Source organism: Meriones unguiculatus, chromosome 4 (genome assembly GCF_030254825.1).
Source record: "Meriones unguiculatus strain TT.TT164.6M chromosome 4, Bangor_MerUng_6.1, whole genome shotgun sequence".
In the NCBI taxonomy this organism is placed as follows: domain Eukaryota; kingdom Metazoa; phylum Chordata; class Mammalia; order Rodentia; family Muridae; genus Meriones; species Meriones unguiculatus.
The window spans coordinates 90,299,129-90,311,464 of record NC_083352.1 but is presented as its reverse complement, the minus strand read 5'-3'; the positions used below and the strand labels follow the sequence as shown (position 1 = coordinate 90,311,464).

Genomic DNA, 12,336 nt, shown 5'->3' with positions numbered 1-12,336 from the left:
GAACCCCGCCCCCAAGATGGCGTCTTACTGACAGTTGGCTGAGGAGCGGCAGAGGCGGATCCTGCTCGTCAGGGCGGCGGCGGCGGGGCCGGGGTCTCCCGGGCCGGGGTTGGCGAGTAGAAGGGATGGCGGCGCGGAACGCCTAGGGCGGAGCCGCGCGGGCGAGGCGGGCGCGGCGGGCGCGGCGGGCGGCCATGGGCTGCTGAGACGGCGGCGTCTCCGCAGCGCCTTCCCTTAGCCATGGGTTCGTCGGCAGCCGCAGCAGCGGCGGCTGCGGCGGCGGCGGCAGACTCGGCGCAGTGGCTCTCGGTGAAGGAGGAGACCATCTTTCTGCACGATGGGCTTATCCGGGTCACCGACCTGGCCGAGCTGCCCAGCGAGATCCTCGGCGCCCCGGAGGCCACCGACACCGACCTGGAGGTGAGTGAGGTTCCCGCAGGCCCCCGCAGGTGTGTGCGACTCTGGAGAGCATCTCCGGGCTGCGGCCTGAAGCTCCGGCAGCCGCCGCCCGGCCGCTCCCCTCCCCCACGCCCCGGGAGTCCCTCGGCGGGCGCGCCCAGGTGCCTGCGCTCCGGAGACCTTTTGTATTTTGAACGGTTGCACGCGCTCTGCTTCTTTTTTAGCCCCAGCCCTGTGTTGATTTTGTGTGCATGCGTGCGCGCGCCTGTGTGTTGGGGAAATCAGAGTGACAGCTGCCAGGCTTCCTCCACCGTAGGCAGTCCTGCAACCTGTCTGCGGTGCCTCGGTTTGACACCCGGGCCTTTGTCAGGGAAACTGGTGGTGTGGACAGCGAGAAAGGGATGCTACATCGCGGCCTGGGAAGGGTCAAGGGCGGTCGCGCGCGCCCTCGCTCTCGTGTGTGTGTGTGTGTGTGTGTGTGTGTGTGTGTGTATCGTACGCGCGTACGCGCAACCTGGGGTCTCTGAGAAGCCCAAGCTCTGAAGTAGTGGCAGGTGCATCAGCCAGTTTCAGCAGTTGTGGTGTCCCCCCAACCCCCATCCACGCCAAGAAAACCAAATGTGCATATTGTGGACCGGAACTTTGTACCGTCTCCGCTCCGTTTCGCGTTTGTCTAGAGGTGGGAATGTTTGGCCAGCCGCGTTTTCATCCAGGCCAGGTGGATGCGGACCCTGCTTCCCCTCCACTCTGTAGGGTGACATTTTGGTGTGCAGGAAGCATGGAATGTCGTGAAATTTGTATTGTGGCATGGAGGGGTCCCTGGGCTCCGCCGCAGACAGGAGGACCTGCGTGCGGAATCTTTTGTGTTTTGTGGTTTTTCCATGCATTCTGGCCTGCAGTACCACCGACATTTATAGAAATGGGTTAAAATGCCGTTGCTGTGTGTTTCTGGAAACGGCGTAGGTCTGATCGCGTTCAGCGAGACTCTGGGACGTGTTTGAGAGGTGACTGCCGTCTGCCGTGTTTGTGTGTCTAGCTTTGAGGTTGCTTCAGAATTTTTGACTGTGAACTCTTAATTGACATATTTTTACAATCTAGTCACGATAACATGGAAGTTGATAGAGAATCCTTAACGTGGGATCATAATACAATTACGTTTTATTTGGGCCTATTTTATAAAAAGCAAGGTGTGTCTGAGTCAACCGCCTGAAAACTCCAGGGCTCTGATGGTATGATGGTGGACTCTGTTTAATGGGTGCTGCTGTCTGAAGGTGGAAAGTGCTCTTTGTTCCTTAGAGACTAACCTAAATTCCTCGAGCCCAGACTATTTGATGTATATGCAATTGAGTTTTCGGATTAGGAGGGGTAGAATCATTTTAAAGAGTTGAGTTGTTTATTCAGTTGATGTTCCTAAAGTGTTTACTATATGTGTCCTGAGTGAGTTTGTTAGCTATTTTCCGCCAAGATTGATTCTAAAGGAAAACGCATGACATAGTAGATTAATTCTTCTCCAAAAGGAACATGTGAATGAGTGATACACGTTGGGGCTGGCAGGAATGGAGAACTGTTTTCATTCCTCCCCACTTACAGACTACAGTATCTGGCGAAGTAGTTTGCTATTCACACGTTAACTATTTAATAATAGTTCTTAACTGTATCCTTTGTGTCGGGTGCTGTCCTGTTAAATTCTCAAAGAATTCTGGGAGGCAAATCTTGTTACTCATTGCAACAGTTAATGTTGTATCCATTGTGAGGATGTAGCTAGAGCAGAGCAAATGTGTAGTTTTCTCAAGACCTTTATTTTTATTTTTATTTTTTGCGACAAGGTCTCACTGTATAACCCTGGCTGTCTTGGCTGGCCTCCAACTCACAGATCTGCTTGTCTCTGTCTCCCAAGTTTTGGGAGTAAGGATGTGCATACAACACTCAGCCTTAAATATTTTCTTAATACTTAGAATTAATTTATAGGGATACTGAGGATCTAAACTGGATCCCCTTCACCACACAGCTGTCTCTCCAGCCCCATACTCAGGTCCTCATGCTGCACAGCAAGCACTTCCTTCACAGAACCTCCTTCCTAACCCACTCTGGCAACTGTTTATTTTTCATATTTCAGGAAGACTAGAGGTTTATTGGTATTTTAAAAGGTATCTTTTGGAAGGTTAGCTCTCCTGTAAAGTAGCCTTTCCCAGATCTTTTCAGTAGACCCTGAAGGAATAGCAGCTGTTCTTCATAGGGTTTATAATTATAGAAATCTTCCATTAATGATTTTAAATTATGAGGACTAAATCTGAAGCTCAGGTGAATAATTTATGAGGGACAACTATAACGCATAAGACTGTAGAGTCACCGATTTTTAGAGCACAGAAGGGACGTTGGAGATGATGTGCCTTGGAGATTTAAGTGTTTCCTTCATTTTAGAAAGTGATGACAGATTCTGCTGAGGTGGGTGTAACATGTCAAGTAAGCTGACTTGGGCCTTCTGCCTCTGGGTTCCAGTGATCCTTTTACTCTCAGTCCTGTGCAATTACCAAGATTACATGTCAGTTAGAAAAAAAGAATCTAAGGTGATCAGAATGGACCTGAGCACAGCATCTGGAGTAAATTTTCTACCCAGTAAATTATAGAAAAGTTTTTGAAGAAAAAAAACAACCCACCCAAGAAATAGTATTTTCAATGAATTAATGTAAGTAGTGTCTTTTGGAGGTTAGCAGTAAGTGAAGTCTCTGTTTTGGTTGTTGAGTGCATGGCAGTGGATGAAATGAAAGCCTCGCTCTCTAAAAAGCTTATATTTCAGCATGAAGATGTAGACTAGAGCAAGTAATAAGAATCCTACATACACAGACTCACAGTGTCCTTGGACAGCACCCAGCGTCTGTTGGATACCAAAATTCACAGAGCTGAAGCTCTCAGATAAAATGGTGTTGTCTGTGCATAGCTTCCTATGCATGTAAGCCATTGCGGTGCGTAGTTAGGGTAGGCAGGGTTATATTGCTTAGGGGATAATGAGGCATATATGTTCTATGTCTTGTCACGTTCACACAAACAGGGCAGGATGAGTGTTCACATAACCAACCGTAGGGAGAGGAGTTTTGAAAAGCTTGGGAGGTTATGAAGGGGCTGCTCACACACCGCTTCATTTGTGTGGAGTCATGGTGTAGTGCTTGCTACAAAGCATTGGAAATTTCTCCTCTTCTTTAATCTTTTTTTTTTTTTGAGACAGGGTTTTTCTGTGCACCCATGCCTGTCCTGCACTTTGTAGACCAGGCTGGCCTTAAACTCACAGAGATCCACCTGCCTTTGCCCCCCCTGAGTGCTGGCATTAAAGGTATGGGCCACCACACCTTTAATGCCTGGCATTTTTTGAATAATTTCAATACACAGTTGAATGTGAAGATACAGAGTCCACTGATATTGAGGAACAACTATGTGTGCACATGCCTGTGTGTGTGTGTGTGTGTGTGTGCATATGTGTGCCTCTGTGTGTGCTAGTGCACACACAGTGTGATGACAAGTGGTAAGTGCTGTGGAGAAGATAAGTGAAGTGAAGAGATGGGAGTCAGAAAAAAAAAAAAGCCAGGTAATCCCAGCAGGGAGGCAGGTGGATCTCTTCCAGGCCAGCCTGGTCTACAAAGCAGGACAGCCAAGGATAGCCAAGGCTACATAGAGAAATCCTCTCTCAAAAAAATTGAGAGAGAGAGACAGAGACACAGAGAGAGAGGAGTTTATTTCATATCCAGTGAGCTGGAAAGTGCAGGCAGACTCCTGAACAGAGACTTGAACGAAGTGAAAGTGTGACATATGGCTGTTGGGCAAAGAACATCCTATTCAGAGGACATCAGGAGCCAAGTGTCTGAGATAAAACTATCCTGAGCTCTTATTCAGAAAGCAGAGGGGGTGAGAAGAGTGTTGGGAGTCAGGGGATGCTAATCAAGTGGGGCCTTGTAAAGTAAGGGCTTTGAGTCTCAGAGTGAATGAGGAATGCAGAGTGAAGCATCTTTTTATATTAATATTTAAAATTAGTAAACAAGATAATAGATGTCATTTTGACATTTCATACATATGTCTCTTGCTTATCTCTCCCCTCCCCCCTCTTTTTGTCCTTTGAAAATAGCTGTCTTTATCTTTGTAGTACACATTGTAATCCCAGCATTTGGGAAACTGAAGCAGGATAGAAAAATTGAGGCCAGTCCGTGTTACACAGGGGGATGAGTGTGCAAATATATTGTCATAGTGATGCACTTTGTAAAAAAGATCACTTTCAAGTGTTCCCGAGCTTGACCGAATCACTCTTCTCATACCCTTACCTTCCTCACTCTCCTCCCGTTTTCCTACTAGAAAATTATTATTTAAGCACTAAGATAAATATAAACTTAAGAAAAGGCAGCAATGCAGAAGTGATGACTCATGGGTCAGGGCTTGTGCTCAGTGCTTTGGCAAGCACAAAGCCCCAAGTTCAGTGCCCCCCACCACACACATTCACACAACCCAAATATATTGAAAGTTATATTTCATTTCATAGAACATTAGTGTTCGTTAGTGTTTTAAAGTGGTTTTTTTTTTTTGAGGCAGAGTTTCTGTGTAGCTTGGCTGTCTTGGACTCGCTTTGTAGACCAGGCTGGCCTCGAACTCATGGAGCTCACCTGCCTCTGCCTCCATGAGTGCTGCTTTATGCCAAGTGCTAGGAGCCAGATAGAGCATACACTGCAAGATTTCATTTCTATAAAGTCCTAGAAAATTCAAGCTAGTCTGTGATGATTGTCTGGAGAGAAAGAGGGCCAGGAGGTTGGGAAGGAGGGAGGATTGAGTGTGGGGTTCTGAGGTGATGAATGTTTCAGTTGTTTGGTTGTAATATCATTTCATGTTCATATGTATATGTGTCAAAACAACTCAGATCCTACAGTTTAAATATGTGCTGTTTATTGTATGCCAATTATACTTCAGCAAGCAAACATAATCTCCGAATGCCCAGAATGTGTTCTGGGTACTGTTTAGGAAGTGAAAGGCAACAGGGATTTGTATGTTGTTTGTTTTGCTGTTTAAGAGAAAAACATTTGGGTCTGGTGCTACTCAGCTGAAGCAGCCAAGGCTCTGTATGCTGTGACATGCACATAGAACCTTTAGGAAGAGGCCCAGGCTTCCTTCAGTCTGTTTTGGAATGCTATCGGTCCTTTGGAAAAGTTCAGAACTGAGTTCCTAGAATTCCAGATTCTAGTATGGGTAGTGATAAGGAATGAATAAACTATCGTGGTTCAACCGTAGTTTCTTGGCTTGCAGCCATCAAGCACTAATGCAAGTCACTAGTGATGTATGTGCCTTATTGAAAGGCTCAGCAAGGCGGAGCATGAATTAAGGATGAAGACATGAGCACTGTGGGGGCAGTATGGCCTAGAGTTGAAAGTCACCTTTTGTTAATTTGAGATGGGCAGTCTTATCTAGAGAGCCCCAGTTGGCCTTGAACTGGGTAGGTAGCTGAGGATGACCTTGAACTCCTGGTTTTCCTGCCTCTCCAGAGTGCTGGCACTGGAACTACAGGTGTGCACTGCCACACTTGGCTTGGTATAAGTCCTTTCAACATTGTCAACACTTGTACTACCACTATGAGAACAGTACATTGTACTTCATGCCAGTCTTTTGTGAAAGGCTTCATTGCCATTCTCTCATTTAATCCCCACAAAAGCCTTCTGAGGTTGTTTGTTGGTTGTTGTTTTTTTTTTTGTTTGTTTGTTTTTTTGTTTTTCGAGACAGGGTTTTTCTGTGTAGCCTTGGCTGTCCTGGACTCCATCTGTAACCAGGATGGCCTAGAACTCAGAGATCTGCCTTCCTATGCTCCCCAAATGCTGGAATTATGGGTGTGTACCACCACACTCAACTGATTTTTTGTTTTTACATTGGTGTTTTGCCAGGGCTTGTTACACAGAGGAACCCTGTAAAACTATTCCCACCTGGCACACTGTAGCACATCTCCAGTAAATAAATAATCTATAATTTAAAAAAAGATGTATGTATGTATTTAATGTATGAGTCATCTGCAGGTACACCTGCAGGCCAGAAGAGGCACCAGATCTCATTATAGATGGTTGCCAGCTACCATGTAGTTGCTGGGAATTGAACTCGGCCTCTGGAAGAGCAGACAGTGCTCTTACCCACTGAGCCACCTCTCCTCCAGTCCTAATTTTTTTTTTTTTTTTTTTTAAGATTTCCTCTAACGTGCTAATGTAAGTACTAGTCTGTGGTCTTTGGAATGTTGAGGGTGGTGATATTAAGTGGGACTGTGTTTGTAGTATGTACCTTTTGGTCTTAAAAAATTAATATATGAATGTTGTAGAAACAGAAAATATGGGGAGCGGAGACAATAAGTAGCCTGGGATCACACCATTACATCAAAATTACATTTCTTTTTACTATTAATTTTTTCTTCAACTCATCTTTTTAAGTATAGAAAACAGGGATTATATGCTTTCTGTAATTACTGTATTAAAAATTTTTTTTTGTCACTAGATCTGGCTGTGATGCCAGAAGAGGGCACCATATTCAAGTTTAGGATGGTTGTGAGCCACCGTGTGGGTGTTGGAAATTGAACTTGGGACCTCTGGAAGAGTAGACAGTGTTGTTATCTATTGAGCCACCTCTCAGCCCCACAACTGCTTTTAAAAATGCAAATTTAGCCATTAAAATTTACAGTGGCCAGCAGGCATAGTGGCACCTTCCTTTGATCCAGCATCAGGAGGCAGAGGTACATGGATCTCTGTGAGTTTAAGGCCAGCCTGGTCTACAGATGAGTTCCAGGACAGCCAGGGCTACACAGAGAAACCCTGTTTTGGAACAAAACAAAACAAAACAAAGAAAAGGAAAAAAAAAATCCAAATTTCTAGGAATTTACATGATTGCAAACATTTTGTTGTTACTGTGTGTGTCATATGGGTGTGTAGGGAGGTACAGGTGTGACACAGAGCATGTTGTAGAGGTTAGAAGACAACTTTGTGGAGTTGGTTTTTTTCCCGCCTTTATTGGGTTCTTTGGATCAAACTCAGGTTTTCCTGGCAAGTGTCTTTATCCAGCCACTGAACTATATTGTTGGCCCTTAATTATTTTATCTCATCTTACATTTTTATTTATTTTGATTTGTGATCTCACTTGCCTTCCAAGTGCTGGGATTAAATTATTTTTCTTTAAAAAAAAATCTTTTTAAATGTACACTAGTGTTTTGCCTGCATGTGTGTTTGTATGAGGGTGTCAGATCTTGGGGTTACAGGCAGCTGTGAGTTGCCATGTGGGCACTGGGAATTGAACCCTGGTCCTCTGGAAAAGCAGTCATTGCTCTTAACTACTGAGCCATCTCTCTAGCCCATGAATTTTTTTTTTTTAAATCTTAGTATTATCTTTTTTTGTATTACAGGTTTATTGTGATTGTTATGTTTCTGCAAAATAAATTGACCGCTTATAACATGAAGGTGTATTAATAGTATCTTATGATTCCTCTCCCAGTAGTGTTGACTGTTTGTGTGGAACCTTGAAGTTCATGTTCCATGAATATACTTGGGAGTGCATGCATCTTAATCCCCAGTGTTTCACATGGACATTTGTATTACTAGGTCAAATCTTGGTGTGTGGCAATTTTAGGTTAGCAATGGGGAGATGCATAATTTCTTGCAAATTGTGGTCTCTAACAATTGCACATGCTTCATTCAAGTAGTGGTTTTATGCTAACAAAATGTTGACATTTCGTTTATATTTGTAATGGGTGTCTGGTGTTCTGTATATGGTTTTGTGCTTTGTGTGGGTATTTGTGGTTTTCTTTACTGATTGCAGATGCACAAAGGCTAATGTAATATGTTTAGTTATGTACTGGATGGCACAGAAGAACCAGGGCCTCTTTTGCTGTTAATATATTTGCTTTGTTTTGTTTCTGTCTTTCTGTCTTTCCTCTCCCTCTCTTCTTCTCCCCTCCCTTCCCTCTCCTCCTCTCCCTCCCCTTCCTCTCCTCCTACTCTCCCCTCCCTTTCCTCCTCTCCCTCCCCTCCCTCTCCTTCTCCTCTCCCTTCTCTCCCCTCCCTTCCTCCCCTCTTTTCTCCTTTCTTCTCCTCCTCTCCCTTCTCCTCTACCCCCCTTCCCTCCCCTTCTCTCCCCTCTGCCCTCCCCTCTGCCCTCCCTTCCTCTCTTTAATCCTAACACTGGAGACAGAGGCAGGTGGATCTCCATGTTTGAGGCCAGCCTAGCCTGGTCTACAGAAAGAGTTCCAAGACAGCTACACAGGAAAACCCTCTCTCAAAAAAAAAAACAAAAAAAAAAAACAACAAAATAAATGAATGGAATGAAAGAAGAAAGAGTGAAGGGAGAGCAGGGAAGGGAGGGGAGAGGAGGAGGGAGGAGAGGAGAGGAAGAGAGGAAAGAGAGCAAGACAGAAAAAAAACAAAGCAAATATATCAACAGCACTATTAATTTTTGATTCATTCAAAATTGTTCCCTGGGAAAGGCCCACAGGCAGCTCAGCTGGAAATGAGTAAGAGCAGACTCTTTTTCCCTGTGTCCCCCTTGTTTTAGTCCAAGTTTATGAAGACTACAATATGGTATGGTGTGCAATTGTTTGATGTACAAATGAACACACATCTGGAAACCTCTGTCTGCGTAGTGTCTGTGGTAGGACATTACCTTTCTGTAAACTTTCCATGGACCTGTTGATGTTGAGCAGGGCTGGATTTTTTGGATGGTTTATCTGACTTCCTCCCATTTGCAAAACATTATACCATTAGCAAGGAAGCTGTTTTTGTCTTGTTTCTTTTGTCCCTTTGAGTCAGGCTATGAGATGTGGCCCAGATTGGTTGGGAACCTACCATTCCCCCATCTCAGCTTGCAGGTGCTGCACGTATGCTCATATAACCCCTGCCAACAAAGCTATTATTTTTTTAATATTTTTTTAATTTAATGTTTAAGATGCTTTGCCTGCATGTATATCTGTGCACCATGTGAGTGCCTGGTGTCCTTGGGGGCCAGAGGTGGGCAGCAGACTCCCTGGAGTTGGAGAGTTGGTTATGAGCGGCCATATGGGTGCTGGGATTCAAACCTTGGTCCTCTGGAAGAACAGCTAGTGCTCTTAACTGCTGAGGTATCTGCCTGGCCCAAGAAGCCAGGTAGGAGATGAAAGAAGACAAAACAGCTTTAAAAAAAAAAAAGAAAGCAAGCATTTCTCCCACCCTTGCCCCCACCCCTTTGGTTTACTAGGACAGGGTCTTTTCCCCCTCAGGCTGGCCTCTAAATTATTAGGTAACTGAAACTGATCTTGAGCTTCTGAACGGTGTGTCTCCACTTCTCAAGTGCCTGGGGTTGCAGACTGGAGCCATAATGCCTTCTAAGGAGGAATCTTTCCAACCTTGTCCTTATGAAGCAGTTGCTACCAGAAGTGTTTTTAAGATGAGTTCAACCCACTTTTGCCTCTGGAATACTGTCATGCAAATGTGTTTTCTTCATTCTTCAAAGTGTGCTTGTAGATTTCCAAAAGGTTCTTTATTTCAAATACTTTCTACAGTTCTGCGGTTCTGCTGTCACTGCTGTATGCAGGTGGCTGGCTGTTGAGGCTTGAAATGAGGCCAGTCAGTTCTCTACCAACCCCCAACCCCAGAACTATAGTTTCTGTTGTAAACTAAAGTCCAACACAGATTATCACCTTAATGGCTGGGGATATAGTACAATTTGTTTGATACGAAATGTCACTGTGTAGCCCTACCTGGAATTCCCTAGGTAGGTCAGGCTGGCCTTAAACTTGTAGTGGTCATTTGGGGGTGGTGGCACATATTTTTAATTCTAGCACTCAGGAAGGCAGAGGCAGGCAGATTGTTGTGAGTTTGAGGGCAGTCTGGTCTACAATTTGAGTCCAAGACAGCCAAGGCTACACAGAGAAACCCTGTCTCAATTTAAAAAAAACCACCACCACCACCAAAAACCTTTGTAGTGGTCCTTCTGCCTTGGCATCCCTAGTGTTGGGATTATAGGTGTGCACTACTATGCCCAGTCTCTCTAAGTCCTTCTATTTGGTGCCCACACCTCCCCTTTCCTGCTTCTGGAGCTAAGTGATAAGTATATCTGGTGCAACACTGGCATCTGCTTGCACAGCACAGCAAAAGTTCTGTTGTATGGTTTGCTTTGAGCATCATTTGGAGTAGGGGCTGTTTGTTTTCCCCACTTGGTAGTTCCTCGAGCCTTGCTTATTCCATATAGACACTGTACCACTGAGATGCTCTCCTGACCTGCCTGTCATTTTTGAGTGCACAGTAGCATGCGGAGTTGCACAGACTGCCCTGTTGGGACTTCATGCTGAAGGAGTCTTCAGGGGTTTTGTGTGGACATGGAGAGAGCTAGGTATACATATCAATTACATATCTCTATGGCTGGCTTTTAGCCCAGCACTGCTACTTATCCGAACCTTTACTCCTTGGGGTTGGGCATGTAGGTCATTTGGTAGAGTGCTTGGCTAGCATGCATGAGGTGTCCTGGGTTCGAGACCCAGCATCACATGAAAATTGGATATGCTGGATATGTTATATCTGTAATTTGAGTACTTGGGAGGTAGAAGCAGGAGAATAAGACACTCAAAATCACCCTTGCCTACAAAGTAAGTTTGGGCTACATGAGACACTATCTCAAAAACAATAAAACTAAAAGCTTCTACTTCCTGTTTATGAAATATTCTCCTGTGATGGTAAATAATAAAGTTATGAATGAAATAAATGAGGCAACTCACCCAGAATAGCAACTAGCCGATGACATTTAATAATAACACCATATGCGGGATGCACGCTTTGATATTGAAATACCCATTATAATTTAAGTACTAGATCCTTCAAGGTCTTATTGGCATGGTACATTCTAAAATGATGTAATATCATGGATGGATAGATATTTCTCAATTTAAAACTGAAAAAGTATATTGTTTTTATTGATGAGTTAAATAAGCATATACTACCTTGCCTTTGTCTTCAACAGAAACAATATTGTTGGTTATTTTTACTATAAACACATGGGACAAAGTGTAATTTATTCTCACAATCTAAACGTCAAGAATTTTTACAAAGAGGTCTCTTATGTAGTCAAATACTTTCCATTGTCTTTTTTTTTTTTTTTTTTACTGTTTTGGCATATTAGGTATGGAAGATATTTAATTGTTGAGAATTACCACTGAAGGGAACATCATTCTTGGGATGATGCTTCAAACACAGATTCTTCAGTGTATTAGTTCTTTGATAATAGAAAATGTTTAAGTGTTAGAAATTCTTCCATGTGTTCATACATTCACTGTGTATCTGTGGATGCAGAGCAGGGATGCCAGCTCTTGGTAATGTCCATCGTTATTTATGCACATTCCTTCCCTGCCTCCCCTCTTTAGGGAGGGTCTGCTTACTTTCTCCAGGCTGGCTCAAAATTCTGCTAGGTAGTAGAGGCTACCTTGGATTCCTGACTCCTGCAACCGCTTCCCAAGTGCTGGGATCACAGGCATAAGGCACCATGACTATTTTCTGTGGAACTGAGGATCAAAACCTAGGCTTCTGGTGTGCTAGGCAAGCACTCTACCAACCGTACTACATCCCTTAGCCCAACTTTGTTTATTTTCAAACACAAATAACTCCTTCAAAATTTGTTTCCCTTGTGGTGTCCAGAGGGCTTAGTGGATAAAGGTGCTTGTTGTATAAGTTTGAAGTGTAGTGGAAGTTTTGGTTTCTTTGTAAACTGAATTATGTTATGCAAATATGCTTTTGTTTTAATCTCAAGTGTGAGATTTTAGTTGGGCTATAGTTTGTCCACACCTGTTAATTGTCACGTGTAGGGCATGATCTTTGCCAGCTAGTAACAGCCTTCCACGTGCTCCATGGAGACGGGTGTGGTCTAGGACTCTGAGAGTCAGGAAAAAGAAGAAAAGAGGTGCGAGTGGTGGCATTTGGTGTT

The 12,336-nt window shown here is 44.1% G+C and overlaps 1 protein-coding gene across 7 annotated transcripts in view; it reads left to right on the top strand.

Annotated features, from left to right (window-relative positions):
- Positions 1-12,336, top strand: part of Hectd4 (HECT domain E3 ubiquitin protein ligase 4) — a 151,382-nt gene continuing 139,046 nt past the window's right edge. For 4 of the 7 annotated variants that reach the window (XM_060382484.1, XM_060382485.1, XM_060382483.1 and 1 more), the window contains exon 1: positions 12-420. In XM_060382484.1, the coding sequence (XP_060238467.1) occupies positions 241-420 (180 nt within the window). In that variant the 5' untranslated portion in view covers positions 12-240. Of the gene's footprint in view, positions 421-12,336 lie in introns of all 7 variants that reach the window. The other 3 variants (XM_021633171.2, XM_060382482.1, XM_021633173.2) reach the window with 2 other exon arrangements.